General features: G+C 38.9%; 1 protein-coding gene across 6 annotated transcripts in view; it reads right to left on the bottom strand.

The window, feature by feature from the left end:
* EXOC6 (exocyst complex component 6) overlaps positions 1-23,713 on the bottom strand; it is an 86,538-nt gene extending 62,825 nt beyond the window's left edge. For 2 of the 6 annotated variants that reach the window (XM_032115594.1, XM_032115596.1), the window contains exons 1-5: positions 23,516-23,710; positions 3,135-3,306; positions 1,811-1,858; positions 1,607-1,697; positions 650-695 (exon numbers count right to left, since the gene is read on the bottom strand). In XM_032115594.1, the coding sequence (XP_031971485.1) occupies positions 650-695; positions 1,607-1,697; positions 1,811-1,858; positions 3,135-3,306; positions 23,516-23,637 (479 nt within the window). In that variant the 5' untranslated portion in view covers positions 23,638-23,710. Of the gene's footprint in view, positions 1-649; positions 696-1,606; positions 1,698-1,810; positions 1,859-3,134; positions 3,307-21,318; positions 21,438-23,515 lie in introns of those variants that run through there. The other 4 variants (XM_032115597.1, XM_032115598.1, XM_032115599.1 and 1 more) reach the window with 3 other exon arrangements.
* Between the last annotated feature and the right edge of the window lie 1,026 nt (positions 23,714-24,739).

The raw sequence follows: 24,739 nt of genomic DNA, 5'->3' as shown, positions 1-24,739 counted from the left end.
TCCCTGAGAGGATGAAAAGTGGAGACACAATAGGAAGGAGCAGCTAGTCATGTACTAGTTATAAACTGTTATTCTAGAAATTAATTTTTAATTATATTTTTTATTCTTTTTAACAAGTCAACTTGTCACAGAGGGAAAAACCCCAAACCACAATACATTATCTGCACTTCGTTCCCATATTCGCATTTACACAAAAGTATAGAGAAACCAGATAGGTCTAAAGAAAGGTACAAGGAGTAAAATGTCCTTTTTTCTTGCATTATGAGTTTGATTTAAATATATGATGATATATTAATCAGCTATTAATGTACTCTGAAAGATCTTTAGTCCCTAAGGATCTTACTTTTCTTGCTTCTTAAACTGCTTTAAGTAATAAAGAAGAGCAAATTTTATTTCATATTTTATAATCATAACGTCATTACATGTCATGCCCATTTAAGTAAGCATTATTTTTCATGGCAATCACTAATGTCCTAGAAGCTCTTTAATACAACATTTTCAAATATTCTTGAAATACAGGCCAGTAGGAAACAAAGACTACACATATGCCAAGCTACAGACTTAGAACACTTACTTGTCTATGTAAGTGCTATTCTATCGACTTACTTACAAATGTTACATTTTTTCTCATAGAAATAAGTTTACTCACCTTTTTACACTCATCTGTTCTTTTAGTTTGCTGTACATTTCCAGCGCTGCATAAAAACAAGCAGATTAATTTGTTAGTCTTATTATGGCTTTAGTTAATAAAAAAGGAAAATATGTACTGTAAAGGACAAAATTAGAAACAGAAAAGGATGTGCTATATTTACCTTATTTAATTACTACTATAGCATAAATGTGATAAACCTAGCAAAAAAAGATTCTAGAATGCAGCTAAAAAAGAAAAAAATAACTGAACTCTTAACAGCTTTTAAATTAAAAATAATTAATATTAACAAAACAGTCAGCACTATACATATCAAGCATATTCATTCACTTACTACATGCCACAACCTTATCTGCATTACCAGTCCATGGTCTGTCTCCATAAAAAGGCAACAGTACCACCTACTGTACTTAGAACATGTCAACAAGAAGACTTCACAAAGAAAAATTCTCAAATCTACTTTACACCAATATGACAAACAGGATAAAACCCTTAGGGAGCTTATGTGCAATCCTACAATATTACCTTCCTGAAACAACATTTAGAGTCCTTACGTTTTATTTTAAAACACCTGTAGTGACACAGAGCTAAAAGTACAACGTTGAAAGAGTATCATTAGTATTTTCCCCAGTATTCAAACACTAAAACCCACCCTCTCAAGCAAAAAAATGAATTGTTTAACATATCAAAAATATTAGTTCATTCAAAGCTGTATGTGGCCACATTGTTTGGATCATTTAAATGTCTCACTGTCTTCTGACAGTGTCGCAATTGCTCTATGTCAAATACTACAAAAGACATGGAACCTACGTTTTGACATTTTTTAAAAACCTATTAATTTTTCGTTAAACTGGATGTTACAAGACCACAACTTAGAAAAAATAAAAGTCTTTTCCTTTTGGCTATTGTGACTTACTTTATTTAATTTGCCATCTTACTTAGCTATAGGTCACTCACCTGGAAGACACAACTGTAGTTTTTCCACAACTGTTGTAATATTCCGCTGTTGAACTCTACATCGGATGATTTCCTCTGTTTGAGCTATCACCTTAAAGGTTTATTTTTTTAAAAAAGGAAAGAAAATCACACTTAAATTATGCAAATAAATTTATTTTGCTACAAAAATTCATAATGCCCATATAGGAAGCACCATTCTCTCACCTCTTTCCCAGCATCCTGAAGCCTTCGGTTGGTATCAGTAACTTGGACCTTAAAAATAATTTCACCTTTGTTAGACAAATATGCATATATTGCCCTGATGTGACTGCTCACCCTTGTAATCAGATCATGCTTCCTGAGAAGCTTAGAACAAAGAAATGCAAATTCAAATTAACTCTACAGCTTGAACTTGAACTTTTGATCGCAAAGGGCTTTTGTTAACTTCAATTACTTATGACAGTTCTTTCTAACAGATTCTGTGGCAAACTTCTCAAATCTACTTGGGATTTTTGAACTTTCCTTGTTTCTGTAGGTCTGTCAAACAATTCAAATCATTGACCCAATTGACCACTGGTCCCTTTTTGATAACCTCAATGAGCTCTATGGGCCATTCATTGTCTGTAAGAAATGGTGATTGCATTTTATGGTAATTAAACATTCATACTTTGCTGAATGCAAACACTGGGTGGTTGATTAACATCAAACGTGGAAATCTCCAAACCACAGCAACATTTTAATGCTGCAGGTGCAGGCAAAGCTCAACCTCAGATTTTCCCACATAGTAAGTGACTCATTAGGTCATCATAATAAGGAAGCACATTCTAGTTTATTAAAAATCTCATTAATTTCTGAACAAAGATGCTCAATGACCTCATTGATGCTGTATTTGGTCTCTTGTTATCTGAATATCCTTTATATAATGGTCCTCTAATCATAACCTCTGATGAACTATGTTCATTCCGTCTGGTGTGCATATTTTGCTCTCAAAAGTGTAAGGAGAGCTAAAAGGGACGGATCTCATAATTCACTATTCTGCATTCTGATCTGTGAGTAAATCTTGGTTCTCATATCTCATGAAAACTACTAACATCACCTACTCTTCTGCTCATTACAAAGTAAAGAACAATTTTTTTCATGTATAATTGTGGTATTTTTAGTTTTCTAATAAGGACTTTAAATTCTTCTAAGGTCTGACATATAAATGCATGATTAGGAAAAGACCTATTTCAGAAATACTGTGTTTATCATTTGTTGTCCTTTACCTTCTGAGAAAGTCTTTAAAAAAGGCAAAATAATTTGGTAGCATTTTCTGAAAACATACATTAAAAAAAATCAGAATGAGATCTAATCAAATATTCAGCTTTGTAAATGTAAATTACTGTATCAGGTAACACAGCTTTAATCATAAATCCAATTCACTTCTAAAAATTGCTGCAAACATCAGAATGCATGTGATAAATACTAAATTAATCTTCAGTAGAAGAGTCCAGTTCCTTCTTTTAGATTCAAAGATGATATATGAAACTCTGAAAAACTTGTTCCTTACCTTTAGTTTTTCTGCATCAGCCCTAACTTTAAGAAGTTCTGTAATAGCATCCACAAAGCCCTGATGGTGAAAATTGCACATTTTTTCTATCTCCCTGTCATGGTTACGTATGCAGGCATCAAGTTTTTCCATAAACTTCTGATGTGCATTTGGTTGGTCATCATATACAGACCTATTAAATACAAATAAGAAAATCAGAGTTTACTTTTATCCCCAGTTGAAAATAGTATGTATGCAACGATCTTTATTGAAACCTATCTCTCTTAAAAAGAAAATAAAAGTGAGCAAACTTGATGTCAGTGGTATCCTTTGGTGGACCACTCCACCAAAATCAGCATTAAAAAAAAGATGGCACAAAACCGAGAACTGATGGCACAAAACCCAGCCCTTATGGCATTAATCCAGGTGCTTAACCAGTTACATCATGGTTGACCTGAGCCTCACTGGTCTGTTATTTATGCCCTAATGCTCAAATATGGGTACAAAAGAATCAGTTTCTCCAACCACCTCAAATAGCATGGATCGCTTTTCCATCAAATTCCACTCCTTGCTAAATATAAAGAAGTGCAAACATACACATTTGCTTTCCCGGTATTCCTACCAGCAGAGTTATCCAACTAAATCAGAGTCGGATGACTCCAGCCGGAATGACCGGAGCATTGTGCGGCAGCAGCCGGACCCCTGGCAATCCCCAAAGCTCCGTCCCCACCTGCCCACGCCCACTGGCTCCCAGGGCAAAACCGTGGCATGCACACGCCTAAGGCTGCTTCCTCCATGGGATCTAACTGTCAGGAAGGGCTAGAATCAGGTCTTTTGGCTTATTTTACTAATTCTTTAATAGCTCACTTTGAAACCTCCAGGAGGAAACATGACTTGGGAGAAATTACTGACGCCGTTTGCTAAGCAGCATCAGAAACAGAAATCTGTGTGCAAAAAGGCTCCAGCATAAGAATGAGTGAAAGAGGCAGAGGGCAATTTAAACCTTTAGACTTTGTCAGAGGAAGCAGGAGGTTTTACATAGAACAGTACCAAAACCAAAGGTATGGAGTCCCCCAACAAAGACAAGGCACAGACAGTTCAAAAAGTTGATTAATAATTTCATACATCAACAACAGCAAAGACAGGCAGTTTTAAAGTAGCTTCTCACACAGAATGAGAGCAGCAATACGAGGATGATTTAGTCATACACATACAAACATGTTTGCACTGCAAACTACAAGTGTTAGAAAATAGAAGTGATCAAAAATCTTTAAATTGCTTTTTTAGCCTCTAATTTCCTTTCACAATTACAAAGTTTTCTCCGGACATTTATAAGGAGAAGCTGGTTTGTAAAAAAATAAAAATTTTAAAAAGTTAAGATGAGGAAAAGAAAAGGCTGAAGTTCCAAGGGTTTCAGTGTTACTTGCAGAAGTACAGTCTTAAGTTCAAGAACCAGGTAACCATGAGTCAAAGCCTCTAAAACTCTTGAGTAGACAGAAAGTACTTCCCTCCCAATCTTCTTGGAGAAGTGTCATTTCCTGTATTCTTCAAGATTCCCTTTTCTAACCAGACCCCTGGGCTTTGATGAGATCTGGGCTCATCATCAGCACAACAAACCTATAGCTGAGTGTCTGACAGGAACGTGACCTTTCAGTGAAGAAAAGGATGCAGAAGAGATTGAAAAGACTTGTAACAAGATTCCTTATGCTTTTTGAGTTTCTTTTAACCTCATACAATATATTCAGAGAAGCAACTGAACTTAAGAGACATAAGAAAGGCAATATGCTCTCCTACATTCTGAAGGAAGAAAGCCAATTCCTTACGTTCTGCTTGTTATAGGTATTTTCTCAGGGCAAAACTATTGAACAAAATATTCCAAGAACAACCCCTTTTGTTGTTGGGGACAGAAAAATAAGGCTATGGTACTGAAAGCAGGTTCTTTCCTCCAAAGTGCACCAGGGGAAAAATAAGGTTGTTTACCCATAAAGTGGTTCACCCCTCACCATTTCCACTGCCACAGTTTGAAATGACAGCTGGAAGAAGCAAAAGTGTGCCCGTAAGTCTCTCCTCTTGAGGTTCCTGTCAGACTACCTGAAAGGGCTCCCTCAAGGCTGCCCAGGATGACTGAGCTTTAAAGGGCTGTGGTGAATGGTCACAAGTGACCTGCATCTGCCAGGGGGAAATACCCACACCCAGAACCCAGTGCGGGCTGGCGGGAGAAGCAGCATCCTGGCCTGGGAGGAAGGAAAGGCACAAGACACAGTGGGCACTGAGTGAGGCCTCATTAGGCAACCTAATGTTCTGTGTGAGAAGACACAGGGGCAAGCATGTGGAGCCTAGCACTGCCACCTGTAAAGAAATGGGGAAAAGATGAGAAAAAGGTTCAATGACTGATGTTGCAGCACTCCAAAATACAAAGGTTGGTTACATGAATATTGCGCCATTAAGAAAAGGGTCAGAGAGGCTGGAAACTAGAGGGTGGACACAGAGGGACATCCAACTGTCTTCAGAGTCCTTGGAGAAGAAAAAAAGATTAGGAGGACCAGATGTATCAAAGTGCCTTCACAGATAACTGGAAAGCATGAGCCTCCTCTAAACGCGCTGGACTCACCACCTATACTGCACTGCATGCTAAAGCAAAAAGACAGAAAAAAAACCAAAAACCAAACCAAAACAACAACAAAACCCCAAAAACAAACCAACCAACCAACCAACCCAAAAAAACCCAACCCACACAAACAAACAAAAAAAAACCCCCCCAAAAAAACCCAACAAAACCAAACCAACAAAAACACCATACACAAAAACGAAAGTTCATTTTATTACTGCTTTCTTTAGCCTTTCTGTTTAAGGGTGGAAGAAGCCTTCAAGTTTAGGTCTCCTTCCAGTGTTCTCAAAGAGAAGTGAGAAAGGAGGCATTATCACAAAGACAGGAGACTTCTATCACCATGTGCTCAAACTGTAAATTGTGTAATGTAAGTATAAATGAAAACAGCAGTAAAACTCAGTAAAGAAAATATATCTAAAAGGAGAATGAGACTGCAAAAAGATGGTGCAAGAGGAACTGCATACTTGAGTTTGTAACACTAAACTTTCTTTGACAGTAGCAATGCACTGTCTTTTTGGACTTAGTTATTGCCTGATGATTTGAAGGTATCCAATAGCTGCCTTGATAACTTTTTATCCATTTCACATCCGTGCCAACGCTTTCACACATGCTGTTAAAATACTGAAAAAAGGGAATCCTTTGCAATCAGAAGATTGCTCCTTAAAATGATATCAAAAAATTCCAGAAAACACAGCCAGAAGTTCTGGAAGTACATACAACATAGCATAGGTAATACAGTTTTCACTGTTATAAAAATCAGCATTGATTAGGTTTTCCTCAATATTAAGGCTGCTTATGCCTAAATTTAATGATAAGAAAGTACTGGTTTTTAATCTCAGGGGTATTATCACAATATTTAATTGAAAATAATACAGGGAATAAATGTTCGAAATGGGGGGGGGGAAGAAAGAAATACTGTGTACCTCCCAATGCCTTAATCACAAGATTACCCTACCTCCTTAAAATAATAGTTACTGTTTTGTGTCATACATTGTACCCTTTTCTGCAAAGATACTAATAAAATTGTGACCTATGATTTAAACCAGTATTTTGACAGAGCTCCCCAAGATGCACCAGTAGTATAAATTCCATGTTAATTACATATGTAGACAGCTCCATCTTGTGGGAACAACAAATCAACGCTCGCCAGCACACAAGTGAATAAAACCCTGAGAAAGAACTGCTTGCCTTTACAGAAATAAATCAGAGTATTTAGAAGAAATTCACACTTTGTATCACAACTTTCCCATCTAGGTGAGAAGAAGATGAATTAAACGGGTTTACTGACTCCCTTAGGACACTGTCCTCTGAAGACACTTTACACATGCTGTTTCAGGGGCTTCAGAACAAAGTCTGGCCTAAAGCACTGGCCTTTGTGAAAAAGTAAGTGTACACTGGAGAGCCAGGCCATCTCTGGCCATGGACAGAAATCAGGCTTTTTCTCAAATCTGCAAACACAACTGAGACAATACACATCTGATTTACCCATTACGGAACATCATAGTTTATTTCTGATACTGAAGTTTATTTTCCATACATATATTTATTTCAAAGATTATCTACACCTATCTAAATAAAGTAATTGCTACCTCTGAATAATTATCTGAAAGTGTACATTTCAACAGATAATGACACTGCAAGAGATGCGGATAACAATTCTCCACTTTTGAGAACTAAATTATCAGGCAGGCAAGAGACCAATATTGCAGTACCTTGAAGAGACATGGAATCCTAAAAGCATCCTTGAGATAATTTTTTTAATTACGAGACAAAATTAACTGAATTTACAACACAGAGTGTTTTCTGTTGGAAAGCAAGTGAGGAAGTAGCAACCCTTCTAGCTCCATTTCTTCAGGAGATGACAATTACATGCAATTATGTCTACCCTAAAAATCTCTCTCTCACTGTAAATTGCTTCACATTCAGCAGGAGGAAGTGTCATAAAAAGGGGAAAATATGCCTAGGATACCAAAAGAAGTTTTACATGTGTAATATAGTTCTTTCAGGTTCTGTTTACATTTATACACCTCTGAATGAAGAGCCCCAAGGATCTTCCTCAGCTTTATGGACCCCTGAAGTAGATGCTGACGGTCTGAAACATAGCACAAATTTGAACTGTGTCAAACTGAAAGACATGATCAGTTTTTATTACAACTGCTTTCAACCTCTGATCTGCACAGCTATAGGAACCTATAGACTACTAGTGCTTGATTCATACCATGAAACTTTGACAAAGTTTTTTCCTTGGTAGGAGTCTTCAAACTGGATCAAAACAGGAGAAAATCACTGTTGTTGGAGACTGAAGCTTATATTTGATTTTGGCTCCCAAAAAACCCCAAAACTGCACAACGTTATCACCTTAATTTTCAATCTGGAATGAGAGAACATTAACTTGAATGTTCCTCCCTAATCGACAGGGCAAGCAGGGAACCCATGAAGAGCACAAGCAGAGCTGAACAACTTTCCTGGTAATGTGTAGCAGGTTCTTTGTCTATATTCCCAGAACTCTGTATATAAACTGAGACACATTTCTTTTTTACTCATCCCAACAATTGGATGAGTCATATTAAAGTCAGTCTAGGTAAAAAGAAGATAGTGTAGAAAGTAATTGAAAAAGGAAAAAAAAATAAACTAGGAGTAGTCAGAGACTAACCTAAAGAAAAAAGATGTCTCAGTTCACTGGATACATTTTATTGCAATAGGGATATTTTTACCTTGATCTTTTTAACCAGGTAAGCTGAAGGGAGAAAGACAAGCATAAACAGATTTGAATTCAGGTCTCAAGAAAAAATGAAATAGAATTTTCAGATACGCAACCATTTTCCAATTTAAAACAATAAAATAAGTTTACTTTATACCGTAAAAAAACTTCCCTAAAACTTTTACTTTCAAAACTAAACCACAATATGAAAAACGTGTATTTAATAGCTCTTATTGATGACTTTTTGTGTTTAAATGTAAAAATATATTGAAGCACCAGAGGGCACCATCCTATGCACAAAACCACCAACTGTTAAGTAAGCAAAAAGGCTCATCTCCAGAGAACTAAAATTCAGTCAAAAATTGTAAAACTTAACATGCCAAGAATTCCACACGACCCTTCAAAAATAATACTAAAAATCAATTATCCTGAAATCATCTGATCTATTCCATAATGATAAGTCCGCACATATACATTATCACTCCAAGCAAGCATCATAAATGTCTTCACAAATGGTTACAGTCTCACTTCAAAAATACATTTCTGCTATCATTTCATACAAATATTTCTGTGCATGCAATTAAGGATAGATGTCCTTAAATGCCTGAGTGTAGGCGGGATTGAAAGAGGATGAGCCTTTCACTAAGGAGGAGGGAAATAAAAAGTTAGAAGCAAAAAAAAAAAAAAAAAAAAAAATTGTATAAGCCCAAAAATTAATTTAATACATTGACTGGACTACTGGAAGGGCAGACAATTGACGTGCATACAGACTATTAAGTGTAAAAGGAGAGGAGCCCAAAACTATTTTTTGTAAGTTCAACAAATATCCCAAATTTGCTTTTTCCCCTCCTCATCTCCAGTTTATCTCTGCATCTATGGCCTCTAGACTAGAAAATGACAATAACCAGACACCTAAATACAACTTTTACTGTAATCTTCTTGGTTTAGCATGGAAAAATAATTGCAAGAATAATCAGAATGGGAACTAAAGTAATTTGATCTCATATATATAGCAATAGTTGTAACTTTTCAAAGGAGAAAAGCAGAACTGCTCAGGAACTCACACTTCAGGCAAAAAAAATGAACTTGAAGAGTTTATTTTATTAAAAATAAAATCTCCATACTTTCATACAACAATAATGATTCGGAAGATAATATGAATTCCTGGTTGGTGATAACTCTGTCACTTAAAAATCATTACTAGGACAGTCTATTAAATAAAGAAAAAAAAAATATTTAACAAATCCCATTGGAGTTTTTAAAAAAATATTGTTTCTTGAAGGTTTTGGGGATTGTTTTGTGTGTTCTTTTAAATAGGCAATGACTCTCTTTTTAATTGCAATCCATATTCAGGAAAGACAAATCCGAGCTCATGAAGCATTACTGTAAATTTTTTGAGAGAACAATTCTCCTAGTAATCATTTATAATAATAGGCTCTAGCAGCAGCAGAAACTTTTAAAACAGATCATGTATTTTAAAATAGCCAAAAAAACATGTCAGAAAATAGAGAAAAAAACAGCAATCTTTTTACAGGACAAAGAAACTCCTTATTAATGACTTGCCACCTTTCACCATTTTCACACCTCCGCCAACCCATCCTGTTCTGTCCCATTTCTAGGATGAATTGCAGGTTTCCCCAGCCGTGCCTATATTGCCATAGAGTCTTTCATCTCCTGATTACACAAGACATATGAAGCAATTAAGAACTGTATGTACACATTCCTTTAGGGATACTGATAACCACTCAGTAAGTGCCGATCAGTTACAACTCCATGAATGCTGTGACAATGACAGGAATTACATGTGTCTGTACAACAGTTGTACAAGTTTGACATGGAATGTAAGTCTGACCATGCAACTTCTGATCTGCAATGGAAGCAAGAGAAAAAGATTCATTTGTAGAGCTTCAAATTAAGCACTGTGCAGGGGAGAAAAACTACTAATTACTTTGATCAATTAAATGCAGGCACAAAAGAAACCCCTTCCAACCATACACTTTTTATTTAATGTTTCAAAGTAATATTTAAAACAAAACACACACACAAATAAACCAACTCCCAAATGAAGAGACTGTGCTTATGGAAAATAATGTTTTTACTACTAATATCTTGCTACCAATGCCAATTTTGTCCTGATGCTGGAGATGCCCTCAACTAGCTCCCACACACACATTGCAAGAAGTGGCCCACTAGATGCTCTTCCTATTTCTCCTTTCATTGAAAAAACATCCCAAATGAAACAGCAACACAGAGATATACTAAATAAAATTATAAAATTAAGTAATATTCACAATTCAAATTTGCATGATGAGTTCAGTGGGAACAGTGCAAGCACAAAACACTGACAATGCAAATTAAGATTCTGCCCTTAAAACAGACCTGTCACTGTGACTATAACCATGGCATCCCTAACCACGATACTGTATCACACACTCCATCTGAGCTGCAATTTCACAGGAAACACTGCAGAAACTTCCTTTGTCCTACAATACACAAAGATATTTTCTGTTTACACAAGCTACAAACTTTGTAGGGATTTTTCCACAGAGTAATTTCATATAGGTGGCTGCATACACCCTAAAAAGCTTTATAAAATAATGTCCAGGTGTTTCCGGTCATTCAATTGCAGTTATGGTAATAAGCACATTTCTTAAAACCTAAGCAGCCTTTCAATGCCAGACACTACCTACATTCCAGTTCTGCCATTCTTACTCATAATTACATCTCACCACTCTATTTAAAAGCTCACATTACATGCCAGAACAACATAAAACTCAGCTATGGCCTATTCAGAGAAAAGATTTTATTAATCTTAGTTTAGCTATTATGCTTTGCTTGCCTGGTTTTCCTGGATGTGCAATTTCTGTGAATTGTTCTCACTAATAGTATCCTGTTTCTATGAGCAGGAAAGGGCCGAGTACAGTTTGTTAGTTAACATTACTTCCTATAAGCAGGGTCCTTATTCTGTAGTAGCAGCACTAGAGCAGTCATTGTTCATGCTGGATAAGCAATGGATCACACTGATGGCTGTTAATGGACATCCTCTGCAGCAAAACACGAACTGATAATCAGTATACCCAGATTTGCAATAGACTTCCTCCTTCCTGTTTTTACACTGCTGACCAAGGAGATGCCTCTTCCTGCTAAGCCTTTGTGCGACTTACTGATGTATGAAGCAAGAAACTGAAAAACAAGTGCTGCACTACCACTTTTTTTCCCAATTTTGTGTTGTAATAGTAGATAAAAAGGCAGCAAAGGAAATGGCAGCTTCGCTCGCTTTGGTACTGGCTATTGCCACAGAATGAAGTGCCAAGTTTGGCCATCTGTTTCATATACCCACATGGATACAAGTGGATGTAGCTGGAACCTATGTTATTTCATAGAATATAAAGTAGAAAATTGAAGTCCATGTAACAGTATTTTTATCTTCCCTTAATATTTCCATAGACTGTTTGTTACATAAATTGTTATATTTTAGGAGAAATGGATTCATCCGTAAACCAAATTGTGAGCTTCTAAGTTTTTTTAAAAAATTTGATCAGATTTCTATTACACATGTACCAGAAATAATTAGGCATCTATTACAACCTCTAGCTAATCTGTCAACTTTATCTAGAGCACTTGAGACATAATCTTTGAGATAAAAACAGACCAGTTGTTTTGGTAGACAAAATAAATTTCATATTTCAACAATCTCATATGTCTCTTCACAAGACATATGAAATAAAACAGAATATTTTATGTCAGAAATGTTTAAGTTATTTCAATAGGCTTTGAATATCAGTGCTACACAGATGTAAATATATTATTTCACAAATTTAAGAAGCTCCAGATTAAATAAAATATCCAGTAATTTAAAAGTTTCAAAACCAATTGGATTAAGAATGTATTCTATTCAATACAGATCAAACCATTTAATTCTTTGGTGCATCACATGCCTCTGCAAACCTATAACCAAATCATGCATTTTACAGTGATTTTATATAATTCATTTTTGTTAACTCTATGAGCTCACACAGCCTACACATAAAAAATCATAATGTATTTAATTCATGTAAAACAACAGTCTGTGCTATATATTCTTTGCATATCTCCCAGGATCACTGAAGAAAATAAAACATGACTTCTAAAAAAAAGTCTGTTTTCAATTTAGAAGTTGAACTGAAACTCACAGTGTTTCTCTCAGTTAGGAAGCAATTAAGTGTTGAAGCAACTGACTTACTCCAGTTCTCGTCCTGCTCGATAAACAAACCAAGAAAATCTGTTCATTTCTTAGGGAAAGGTGACACTCCAGCACAGCACAGGAGCTCCACATTTCAAGAGAAGGTAGCACACACTGGCTAACTGCTTACAGCTTCCTTCGTGTATGAAACAAACCAGAACAAATATACAGTATAAAACAGTATCTACTACGTTACTTTTCTGCTAAAATTAACTCAAAACAAAGCTTCTAAGGAAACATTCTTTCCATGAACAAAATGGGGTAAAAATCCTTCAAAGTCACTCTATGCCTAAGGAAGTGTGCAAACTGTGAAAGTCCCAAAACTTGAAAGTTTAAACACTTCCCTTTGAAGCTGAAATGTCTCAAAAGTATCCCCCAGGTACATATACGACAGTATATGCATTATTAATTTTGTATTACTCTGATTCACAGGAGAATTGCAAGTTACACTCACTGCAATTTTGCAAGCAAATTACTTTCCCTGAGAAACAGTGAAAATCCCACTGACGGTATTAGAACTGAACATTTTTCTCATGCTGTATATATAAAAAAAAAAATCCCCAGCATCTTTTAGGTCCTCTCTATCCAATCCCACGTCTTTCCATCAAGGCTGATGCACTCTAAAATCTGTTTCCTTCCTTTTGAATACCTCCGTCAGTGATTAAGTTCCCTACTAGTTTGCTATTACTGGCAAAGGTTGAGGTAAAGGAAGGGTTTCAGCCAGGCTCCAGGAGAGATCATTAACTCCTTCCTGCACAGGACCCAGTCTGTCAGGAGTACAGATAGTTCCATAGTAGACATGTACAAGATGAGGAAGAGATGCACTGTTGAAAATACTTCATCAAGCTGAACACCAAATTGAACATTCTGTCATTGTTATACCAAGGTCTGTGGTGACAGGGATTAGGTTTGGTCATTTCAACCATCATCAGAAAATAGCCAGAAAGATATATAATATCTAAAAATAGCCAGCTAGATTTTATAACTAGCCATAGAAAGCCCTTCAGCAAGACAAAATCTCATGTGATGACTTGATGCTGATGCAAAGCTATGTCTATATTTTTGAATGAGTTAGTACTTAATAGCTTACTACAACCCATAAAAATAGCTTCTTATTTTCAAATCCTTTTCTGGCATTATCTTAAAAGAATTATTTAAGACATATTAATCCTCCCTCATCAAGTTGAATGAGCTCATATTAGTAGTACAATACATAAAATGCAACATGACAAAACTTAAAAACACACCAGCACTTACTGATCAAAACCAGATCTATATTTAACTGAATTTTTCTAAGGTTCCTCAGGTAGATATCTGTATTGAGGAAATTGCAAAGTCTCGGACCAATAGTTCAGCCAGACACAAAGCAAGCTGGAGCACAGGCTATGCTGTTGGCTTTCCAAAAAAATCTGCAAGGAAGTAAGCACCCGTGTGACCCGTGAAGGATGTAAAATTATGCACTTCCTATGCACATGGGCAGGTCCAAAATCTGGGTCACCAGACACTGAATAAAATCAGCTTGAGGAATAAGGCAATGAAGAGATGACAGGAATAAGAACTGGCTTTTCTGAATTTAACTGATGTAAGAGTGCACAAGGATAAGCTGTTCATATGAAGAGAAGGCTAAATTTAAATGAGAAACAATGTCACAAACTGCATTAAACATCTATTAAGTACACTATTCTGATGATGATGCAGCAGATGATTTCCCTATTTTAAAAGCTTTAATGTATTTTGAAACTTGTTTCCTAAACACTGGGACAATTTCAAGCTCTTTGGTAATGCTTGGGAAATTGGAGAGAGCTGTTTCAGAACAATTCACACAGGTTACTAGGTAGGTTAAAGATTCACTTGGCAGTTGCCCATTTGGAAATCACTGCAAGAATTGAGTCAGAAGCTGATGCATGAACACTTAAAAGATCAAGATAACCTGATTTCCAGACACGTATTTCATGACAAACTTAATCAGCATGTAACCTAAAAATTTTTTCACAACAAAAAAATGCAGTACAGGTATGATTACCCACAAGCAGTTTCAGGCTTTATAAAAACTTGAGAATATGTTGAAACTTGCAGCAATGCAAGTGAATCTTTCTAAAATACTTTTGCTACCAATGGCAAATCTGAGTGATCAGGCTACAGAAAAATCAGAACTGCAGTTCTGCTGCTGAATGCCAGATTAATCAGTCTACAGCACAGACTCTTCTTATGACCTTTTGTCTCTATATAATGGACTAGCAATAAAAAAAAAATTGCTCCTTCATAGCAATATACATCACATAGACAGTAGCGTTATCTGACTGTTGTCTTTCAACTTAAATACTTGGAATACCATCAAATCCTGCACCAAGTAACAAAATCTGCAACTGACACTACAAGCAAGCCTCTGTTTTTTTAGGCTACACTGGCTCACAGTGAGCAGGCCATTCCCCTTACTCCATAACAACCCAGATATAAAACAGAAGTTAGCTATTATAATACAGGTAAACTGATATATAAATATATGTGCTGGTTTGGGCTGGGTTGGAGTTAATTTTCTTCACAGTGGCTGGTATGGGGCTGTGTTTTGGACTTGTGTTGCACACAGGGCTGATAATACAGAGATGTGTTGTCATTGCTGAGCAGGGCTTACACAGAGCCAAGGCCTTTTAGTCCTGCCACACTGGTCAGGAGGCTGGGGGGAGACACAGCCAGGACAGGTGATCCCAACTGACCAAAGGGATATTCCAGAGCAGATGGCATCATGCTCAGTACATAAAGTGGGGGAACAAGGAGGAAGGGAGGAGACATTTGGATTGATGCCATTTGTCTTCCAAAGTAACCACTACTTGTGATGAGGTCCTGCTGTCCTGGACATGGCTGATCACCTGTCTGCCCATGGGATGCAGTGAATTCATTCCTTGCTTTGCTTGTGTGCGCAGCCTTTGCTTCCCCTATTAAACTGTCTTTATCTCAACCGACAAGTTTCCCAGCTTTTACCCTTCTGATTCTCTCCCCCATGCTGCAGGTGGGGGAGTGAATGAGCAGCTGGGTGGGTCTGGCTGCTGGCTGGGGTTAAACCACAACAATATACATGAAAGTACTGTCTGTCACCTGATCCAAAAGAGACCACAGCTATCACACACGGAATTTCCACTTCTTTTGGGCTACTTTGTAACGTTTCTTGAAAGGGAACCAGGAATGAAACATGTTAACTTGAAAATTGAGAAGGGCTTGAAGACAGACCATTAATAGAGACTACAAATTTTCAAAGCAGTAACTTACAATTCTGTAAAAGAAAAAAATACAATTTGAAATCAAAATATGTGATCAAACCACTAAAATTCTGATTTATAGCACTGGCTGATGATCTCAGAGTACTCTTACTCTATATTTAAAACAAGACTAAGCTATAGACAAAAATGCGAATTGCTGGGTCATACTCCAAAATAATGAAGACACAGAAAAATTACTTTAGACAATCCTACCAGACAAGTAGGACCACAGGGCAAAAATGAGGGCAACCACATTTTGTTATTGGATAACCACATCACAAATTCCAATAGACCATAGGCAAGTACTCAGAAAAAGTATTTCCCTGCCTACAATTGTGTTAATGCTGTACCATCTTCCCACGTTTTGAGATTTCATTCATACTGCCTATGTTACTGCTCACTAACTGTTGTGCTGAAAACACAGAATCACATAGCTAAATCATGCCTGCTAGTAACTGTAATGTAGACTTTCAGTAAAACTGAAGCTACATAACATTTAGGCACTTTGCTCATTTTGCTTTGGACAGCCCCCCTCAATGCATACAAGAATATCTCCAAAATACAAATTACAGACCCCAGTCCGGGCAAAGCACCTGCAGTTGCAAAGTGTACCGCAATACAGTAAAAGCAGCAGAATTAGACTCTCATTCCATATTTCTAACTCTGAATTTTCTTAGAGACGTTGATCAGTAAAGGACAAAATAGTCTTGCTTATTTTTCAAATGATGCCTTACTAAAGTGTAGCATTTACCTTTGGCTTCTCTGTAACTCAAGGACAGAAGTACAGGATGAACAGCTACCAATTGGTTCTAACACTTCAGCCAAACTCATTTATGACATCCAACCTCCAAACTCTGTTTAACCTAAATGAGAAAAACCCAGCACCATACAGAAATGATTTTGCTTTGCAGTCTCAGCTCAGTGCTGCTTTTACCAGTGCAATGCAGTCCTAGATCAGTGGAGGTGACTGCAGCATACTGCAGCATCAGACAGAAATGCATCGACTGAACAGTGCTTGTGGGTGTGATTGCTGCAGCCAGAGACAACAGGCTAGTGAAATGTCTTCACAGGAGGCTCTCTAAGAACTCTGCAAGGAAGTTTCACAGCCAGCACAACTTAGAGCAACCTGGAAGATGCTCTAACATCTACCAGGCAACAACTTGGTGATGACAGATTTCAGGAAGAGGGAATTTGATTAAAAGCATTTTTACACTGACTTTTGAGGAGCACTTTCCAAGCTGTGACTGTGGGTTAAAGCTACAGAGTACATTCCACTTATAGATACATCAATAGACATAGCACCTCCTTATCAACTTCACCTTAGCTACAAAATTTCCATTACCAAATCCCCCACAGTTTTTATATTTAATTTTACTTCTGTATTTTTGTTCAGTCAATGAATTGTGGGCACGGAGGTACTCCACTGACGGCTGTGCATGGGAATCACAGAACACTGCAAACTTAGTTATGCAAAGCTCACAAGATGAAGTGTTTAGAGAAAGTCTACCATATGCTTATGAAATATATTGCCAAGCTAGAGTTTAAGAGTTAATTCATTTATTTTTTAAAAAAGCTTTGAAATACTACACATTACTACAGACTCAAAAAACCTCTTATCTATAGTATACAGAGCGCTGGCAGAACAACTCCTACTCTGTTGAGTTCCACTTTGACCTATTTCAACCAACCATAAACTAACCATCAGATAAGGTCAATTACTTTCTTCTGAAGAGAATTTATCTTACTAGCTACCACAGCATGTCCAACTGACTATTCAAGAAGTGTTAAGATACAGGCTTCAGTGAGGGTCTTAAGTTTTTTGTTAATAACTTTTGGGTTTTTTTGTTGTTGTTGGGAGGATTATGGGAATTGTCTTTCTTTCTGTCGTCTTCCATTTCCTTTCTAAAGATTAGAAATGAGATAGCTCTCCCTGAGAGAAGTGCAGAAGTATGTATGAAACATGAATTATACTATATTAACATGTTATATAAAAAGGTGAGAGTGATGAGCCTTTAACAAGTTTTGTCATTAATTTCATTTTGTTAGCCATTAAAACCAAAAAGATGTTGATAGAAGTTTCATAGAGTCTGATGAAAAAAAAATTAATCCTGCCTTGCTATATACACAGTGTGCCTATTTAATGAAAGGCATGCTGGCTTAAGTCTCATTTATAGTGATTCAGCATGTGTTACTGAATTTAGAGATGAAAGTAAAATAGCAGCAAATTTAAATCACTAAATTCACCCAGTTAAAATCTAAAAAGAAAATTAATTTCATCCAATACAATCTCTTCATCTCTTGAGATGCAGAGCCATCTTTAGGAGCTAACTCTCCTGAACAGTAAATAATCCCAACTGCACTAGCTGTATGTTGATTCCTCCTATAAAGGACCTGCATTTCACATTCCTCCTTATGGGTAGATCTCAGCACTAGAAAATCACCTGCAAGATCAGTCTGTATGTTGTTCCTTACCTGTAAATTATACACAAAACCATTATATATCAATAAATGCTATTATTTTTTCTATAATAAGAACAAGTGCTGCCACTCTTGTAGCAAGGTAAGAAGCAGCACCTGGCAGGGACAGCTATACCAAACCAGCAAGCAAAACACTGAAGAAAAACAGGAGCAAAAATGTGTTTCCATGGAATCTACATACGGCCCACAAGAAAAAAGTACACATCCTTCGTGAAGCATGGATGCACTAGGAAGACATTTATGTCTTGATATTAACAATTAAGGATAAGTCAGATCCTGCATATCCTACAATCTTCAGCATTTAATATTACCTCACGCTACTTATCCGAACTACTCACCTCAAGTCCCTTCTTTTGTTCTGCTATTTAGGTAGGTATGTTGGTACTTTATTTCATGTGGCAATGCTATAAATATTCTCCCAGCATTACAAACCAGAGATTACAAAAATATTCCATTTCACATAATGAAATTAACATAATTTCAGTCATTAGGTGAGACAACTGGCTTCAATAGCTTCTGTGACTGGAAATCAATGGATCACTTCATGTTGTAGCCTTATGCAATTGCACATAGAATTACTCAACTCATTTCTTTGATTTATATTGTTTAGCAAGTAAAACCTAGATCTCAGGCAGAAAATAATGCTCCATTTTACATTCATGCTTCTGTTCATTGAAATAGATCTTGTAATTAGATGTGGGACTTTAGACTTTTCAGTTTCACACAGCAATTCACAAATTGCAACAGACAGAGCTGAGCAGACAGCTCAAGTTTTGGTTTTAAACACTGGTGTTCTTAGGGAGTAGAAGCATATTTCTGCGGTGTTTGCTGGACTTCTTTCAAAACACTAAAGAGTAACCACTCTTTAACCTCAATTTTTTTTATTTGTAATTGAACACCAGAGGTTAAATCAGACCAACATGCACTTTTTTCCTAAAAATCCTGAAAGTCAGCAATGCAAAATTCCCTTACTGGAAAGTCAGTGATAGGACAGGAACACGCAAAAAAAATAAGAAATTAAGTTTTAGTATTTATAAAAACATTAGCAAATTTTAAATGCTTAATATGAATGAGAGATTCATATAGTCCCTTCCCCATCCACGCCTGTGGTTCCCAAACCTGCCACCTTCTGCTGTGTAGCCTAATTCTCTGTCCTTTCCACAGAATACTCTGATATAAGCTCTGTACAGGAAATGGCAGCGAAACTGCAATTATATCTAATATTTTGGTGTGGTTTTTTGCAGGCATCAGCTTCAACCTGCCTGGGCTTGTAAAGTGAAACACTGTTAAACTGCCTCCAGGGACAACTCAAGTCTGAAAGCATCCCAGCTACTTTCTCTCAGCCTAAGCCCACAGACTTGTCACATGCGAGGCTCCTTGTGATGCTAAACTTCAGCATCTCCACACTGTATTCCCAACAGCAGCTGTGTTTAAGGAACATGAGGGGAGATCAGAGTGCAGTTTGCTCCAAGCTGACCTCCAAGACCAGACTGACGCAGCAAGCAGTCCCTGTGTGATGTCTGGACGACCCCACCACACTCCCCATGGGGGTTCTCAGAGGATTGATTAGCCCCAGCCTCACACAAATGTCCAGACTGCCACCTCCCACACAGCTTTGGAGGATCCACACATAGCCAACCTCAAAATCAGTTGCTATGATGTGCAGAATGGCCCATTTGGCATGCAACAGAAACTTCTCTTCTACCAGTTCTCAGCACTGGGTTCCTCACCCATGTACCCCACGTTCACCCTTTCCCAGCCCTGTCCACACTCTCTAGGAGGCATCATTCCCACTCCAGGAAAAGCCAGCAGCACCATGCTCACTGCTTTGCAGCATGCTGCCACACAAACTGCCTTTCCCAGTTTTCTGCACACAGGCTCACTGTATCCTCTCAAAGAGATAACATTCAAATTCACAGTTGTCTCTCCCCTGTTTGGCTAGTGCCTATGCTTTTTTATTCCTTTCAGACATCTTTAATCAGGGAAGCATCTTTAATCAGGGAAGCATCAGCAAAGCTCCATGATGAAGGCCCCCTTTCCCCCTGTTTCCTCTATAACCCAGTTCACTCACCACAGGCCCTGCCCTTATCTCCCCAGCTCTAAGTGAAAGGCACTTCGACGTTCGCCTCTAACAGGAGAGGTTATGCAAAACCTTTTCTTCAACAAGCAGGCTAGGCCATTTGGCAGTATGTGGAATTGGAGGAAAAAGACAGAAAACCAAACCACTGAAGTCATGGCACAGCAGAAATGCTCTATACACAGCCACATTTCCAAGGAAACTGACCAGGGTAGTAGATTTCAGACCTCATCATTAGGGGTTGCATAGTGGAGCGCTGCAACACCCACCCATGATACGGTTTCGGCCCCGTTCTCAGCACAGAACCGGGGCTACCGGCACACCCAGGGAGCTGACTCTTGTCCAAGTGCGGGGCAGCAAAGGCCGGCACTGGGTTACGGCGGGTGCCCCAAGCCCGGCCACCCGCATCGGGCCCAGGGCCGGGCACGTCCCGAGGCCGCACTCCAGCCCGCCGGAGCCGGGCCGTGCCCGGCTGCTTCCCCGGTAGACAACACCAGGGAGCGGCCAGCCTGGAGCCGGGGCACGGCCGCCGTCTCCGCTCGGCCCCCATTGCCTGTCAGCGCCCCGGCACGGCGTGACAGCCCCGCTCCCTGCCCGCGCCGCACCGGCCCCTTCCCTCCGCCCCGCAGCGCCCGGGGCGGGGGGCGGCGGTCGGGCCCCCGCGGAGCGGCACCGGGGGCTGCTCGTCCCCTCCGCGCCCGGCGCGGCCGCTCCCGCCGGCGGCGCTGCGGGCGGCCCCGCGCCGTCCCTGGGGAGCAGCTGTCAGAAAGCGCGGCCGGGCTGGGCCGCGGCTCCCCGGGCCGGCGGGCGGGCAGGGCGCGGGAGCTTCGCCCGCTGTCGGCGCAGCGGCCCCCACGCCCCGCACCTCAGGGTGGGTCCCACGCAGGCCGTGTCGGTGCTCTCGATCTCCTGCAGGATGCGATCATGCTCGGGGAGACTCTCCGCCATCTTGGATGGGAGGGATCCCGCGGCCGCGGCGCTGCGGGAGGCGCCGAGGGAGGAGCGGCCACGGAGCCGGGCGGGGGCCGGCGGGAGCGGCCGGGGAGGGCTTCCCGTGCGCGCGGGGCGGCGGGGAGGAGGGAGCGGGGCAGGTGAAGGGGCGCAGGTTCGCACCAGTTCGCCAGTGCCCCGCGGCCCTTGTCAGGGGAAGGGCTGCGCCGGGGACGCCAGGGGCGCCCAGCAAAGCCCCTCCGTCCCCATGGCATCTCCGGGCACTGGTGTCTGATAGAGACCGCGGGCAGCTGCGTCTGCCCGGCGCCAGCCGCTGCGACCCGCTCAGCGCACTGTGACAAACGAGGGGCGCGCAAAATGCGGCCCCGCTCCCGGACGGACCGGCTGCCCTCCCCAGTGCACAGACGCGCTACACAGACGCCTTGAAGGTTTATAGGCTTCAACACGGCCTTTTCCACTGAGCTAGTTCTGGTTTGTTTCATGGCGTGCTTTTGCTTTATCATTATTATTATAATTTATTTGGTTTGTTTTGATTTGACCACTCCCGCACACGCGGCCCGTGCCCGTCCAGGCAGGAAGGCACCGACCCCTGAGGCGGCGGCGCCGCGGGGGTTTCTGAATTCAGGTTATGTCACTGACTTCGGTCCTTCCATTCTTTACGTGATAGAAACTTGGGGATCGGATTAAAAAACGAACAAAACCAAGCCAAAACAAAAAAAAAGTGCACCTTTACGTGCAGTGGCTTGCTGTGTTTCAGTAGAAACTGACATACTGTTTCCTAGTGCTTTGTACAGCAAAGCTTCATGTGTCAATGAAGGAGGAATAACCTATTTTCTATTTAAATTTTACACTTTGTGGCCTGTGGCCAGGGATTAACTAATCCTTGGGTTTTGCATGCTCAGGAGACAGGATGCACCTGCTTTCTGGGCAAAGTTCTCTGCACACAAGTGGGAAGCTCGTGTAAAGAAATAGGCTAGATATGTAAAACTTCAGGGTGATGTGTAGCTACTTTTTTCCATAAGGAACTGACAGCATTTGACAAGTGTGAATGCATCAAGGTCTACAATTGCATCTGACACCCTTCCAGTTACTGTTATCAAGCTCATCATCTCTCCTGCTCTGGTGCAACTACACCTGTACACGAGTTAATAAATGGCACCGAAGACGGTGCACATCTTGTCTGTGCTTGTGCCTTTATTATATTCAGCACTGATTCAGATAAATTTATTAATGATGCCTACTAAATCAACAAGGACTACTCTAAATGTAGATGAGTGCTTACAAAGTGCATGATGCAAAAAAAAAAAAAGTAAAAATCCTACCACTTGTATTTCCTTCAAGAAATCACTCAAATGCAGTAACGATCTTCCCACATTCCTTTTTTTCCCACCACCAAAATACTGAAGTTATAGATTGACACATTTTTCAGGGTAAATTTAATTTTCTTTTTTTAGCCTGATCGTTACTGCAACCTGACGCCTACAGTGCCAGGCAGGCTATTTTTAAAACTCTTCTGCAAATACTGACAATATACCTAGACAGATTACAAAATAATCTTTTATGTATTACTTTTTTTAAGGATGAATATGCAGAGGAACTTTCTCAGTTACACTTTTACCATTAGATAGTTTCCATAAGCTGCAAATTAAAAAAAAATTAAATGTTCAGATATTTTCGAATATCAACGGTAAAACCTTAAGTAGTTGTGTCTTTGGTGATTAAAATAAAAGTTACCTTTATTAAAAATTTAAGAATAATAAGCAGTTAATTCTTTAAAATTATAGCTGTAAACTTCAAACTAAAAACACTGCTACAAAAAAGACAAAATTTCCCTTTGTTTTCACTTTTAAGAGCACTTTCTTTTTTCATAAATCTACAGCCAGCCATCAGTAACAGATCGCTTTGTCCTGGTGAAAAGAAAGAGCAGAGTAGGTGACCTTGGTTTGTATTTTTTCACTTAGGGCCAATCACGTTGAAATTAAACTCAACTTTCCTGTAGGCTTCAGGGTCAGGAAAACAAAGTTTCTAATATATTGTGCTAGCTGAAAGAACAGCTATAGAATGGAACACATCCATCATGAAGAGTATAGTATTATCAAAAAGAAGCATACCTTAGGGTGGTTCCAAGAGGCAGCTCAAAGGACTGGATCTCAGCAAGGGCATTTTCGTATATTTGATCTTTATTTTCTTCTAGATACAATTCTGACAGATTTGACTTGCTTTTCCTTTCCATAGAGTAGCATAAAACTAATCTAACATTAGGAGAGGACTTTTATTCTGATTATTATAGTTGACTAAGTGACTCTGTAGTCAGCAAAACCAGGCATAAAAAAAAAAAGATCCTGTGCTAACCTCGTGACTCCTGAGGACTTTGTGTCCAAGAATGGTGCACAGCTGCTGTTTTCCTGTCTACTGGTAACATGTGCCTCGTATGCAGTACCCAGGCCTGCACAGTCTTTTTTGTGTGTGTGTCCAATATATTTATCTAACAACAAATTTACTGCCAAAATAATATTTTTACATCCTTGAAATAGCTTGTCATTAATAAATAGTAAACCTGAAATTTAGTAATTTTGAAAACATAACTTTAAAGGAATTTCAGACGCTAGACATCAATGCTTAATTTCTCTGTTAAGTTTTATGAGATTAAAACTATTCTTTAAAAAAATTCTATTTTCCTTTTGCTATATAAAAAGCTTGCACACAAGGACTTAGCTGGATTTATGAAAGGTTTATGGATCTTGTAAAGCAGATTAGAAAAACAGAAACATGTTCTTGTCGTTTTCAGCATTAGTAGTTGCTAGTTATAACAAATTGCAAAAAATTCTCTATGATAACTGTGGGTTTTATGTGTGTGAGCAATAAAAAAGATGTTACTAATTTATTATCTGCATGGAAGAAAATGGATAAACAAATGTTGAGAGCAGTGCTGCTGTCACATCATTGTCATGACGATGGCAAAGAAAACACTTTACACAACTGCCATGAATTACTTTAATTTCAGACAGTTATTTCAAACATGAGATTGGACTTTAGATCTTTCAGTTTAAACAACTTTTTAGAAGCCTAATTCAATATTATTTGGATAATCAAACCTAATATATTTTGGGTTTTTAAATATTTCACAAGTTTTAATCAAAATTTGGCTCTGAATCTCAGTACTGCTCCTGACAAAATTGATGAGTCCAGACACTCGCTGTGCACTCAACAGTTAAATGCAGGGAAACAGAGATTACTCATTTTTGAGCAGGGTGATATATAGTTTATTCACTTTTCTGTGCCCAGTGGGAACACTGAGGAGATGAGTCCACGTCAGTAGCAGTGGGAAAGAACAC

The sequence above is a fragment of the Corvus moneduloides genome, chromosome 8, assembly GCF_009650955.1.
Source record: "Corvus moneduloides isolate bCorMon1 chromosome 8, bCorMon1.pri, whole genome shotgun sequence".
Lineage (NCBI taxonomy): Eukaryota > Metazoa > Chordata > Aves > Passeriformes > Corvidae > Corvus > Corvus moneduloides.
Note: the sequence above shows the minus strand (reverse complement) of the source record. Positions and strands in the feature narration are given on the sequence as shown.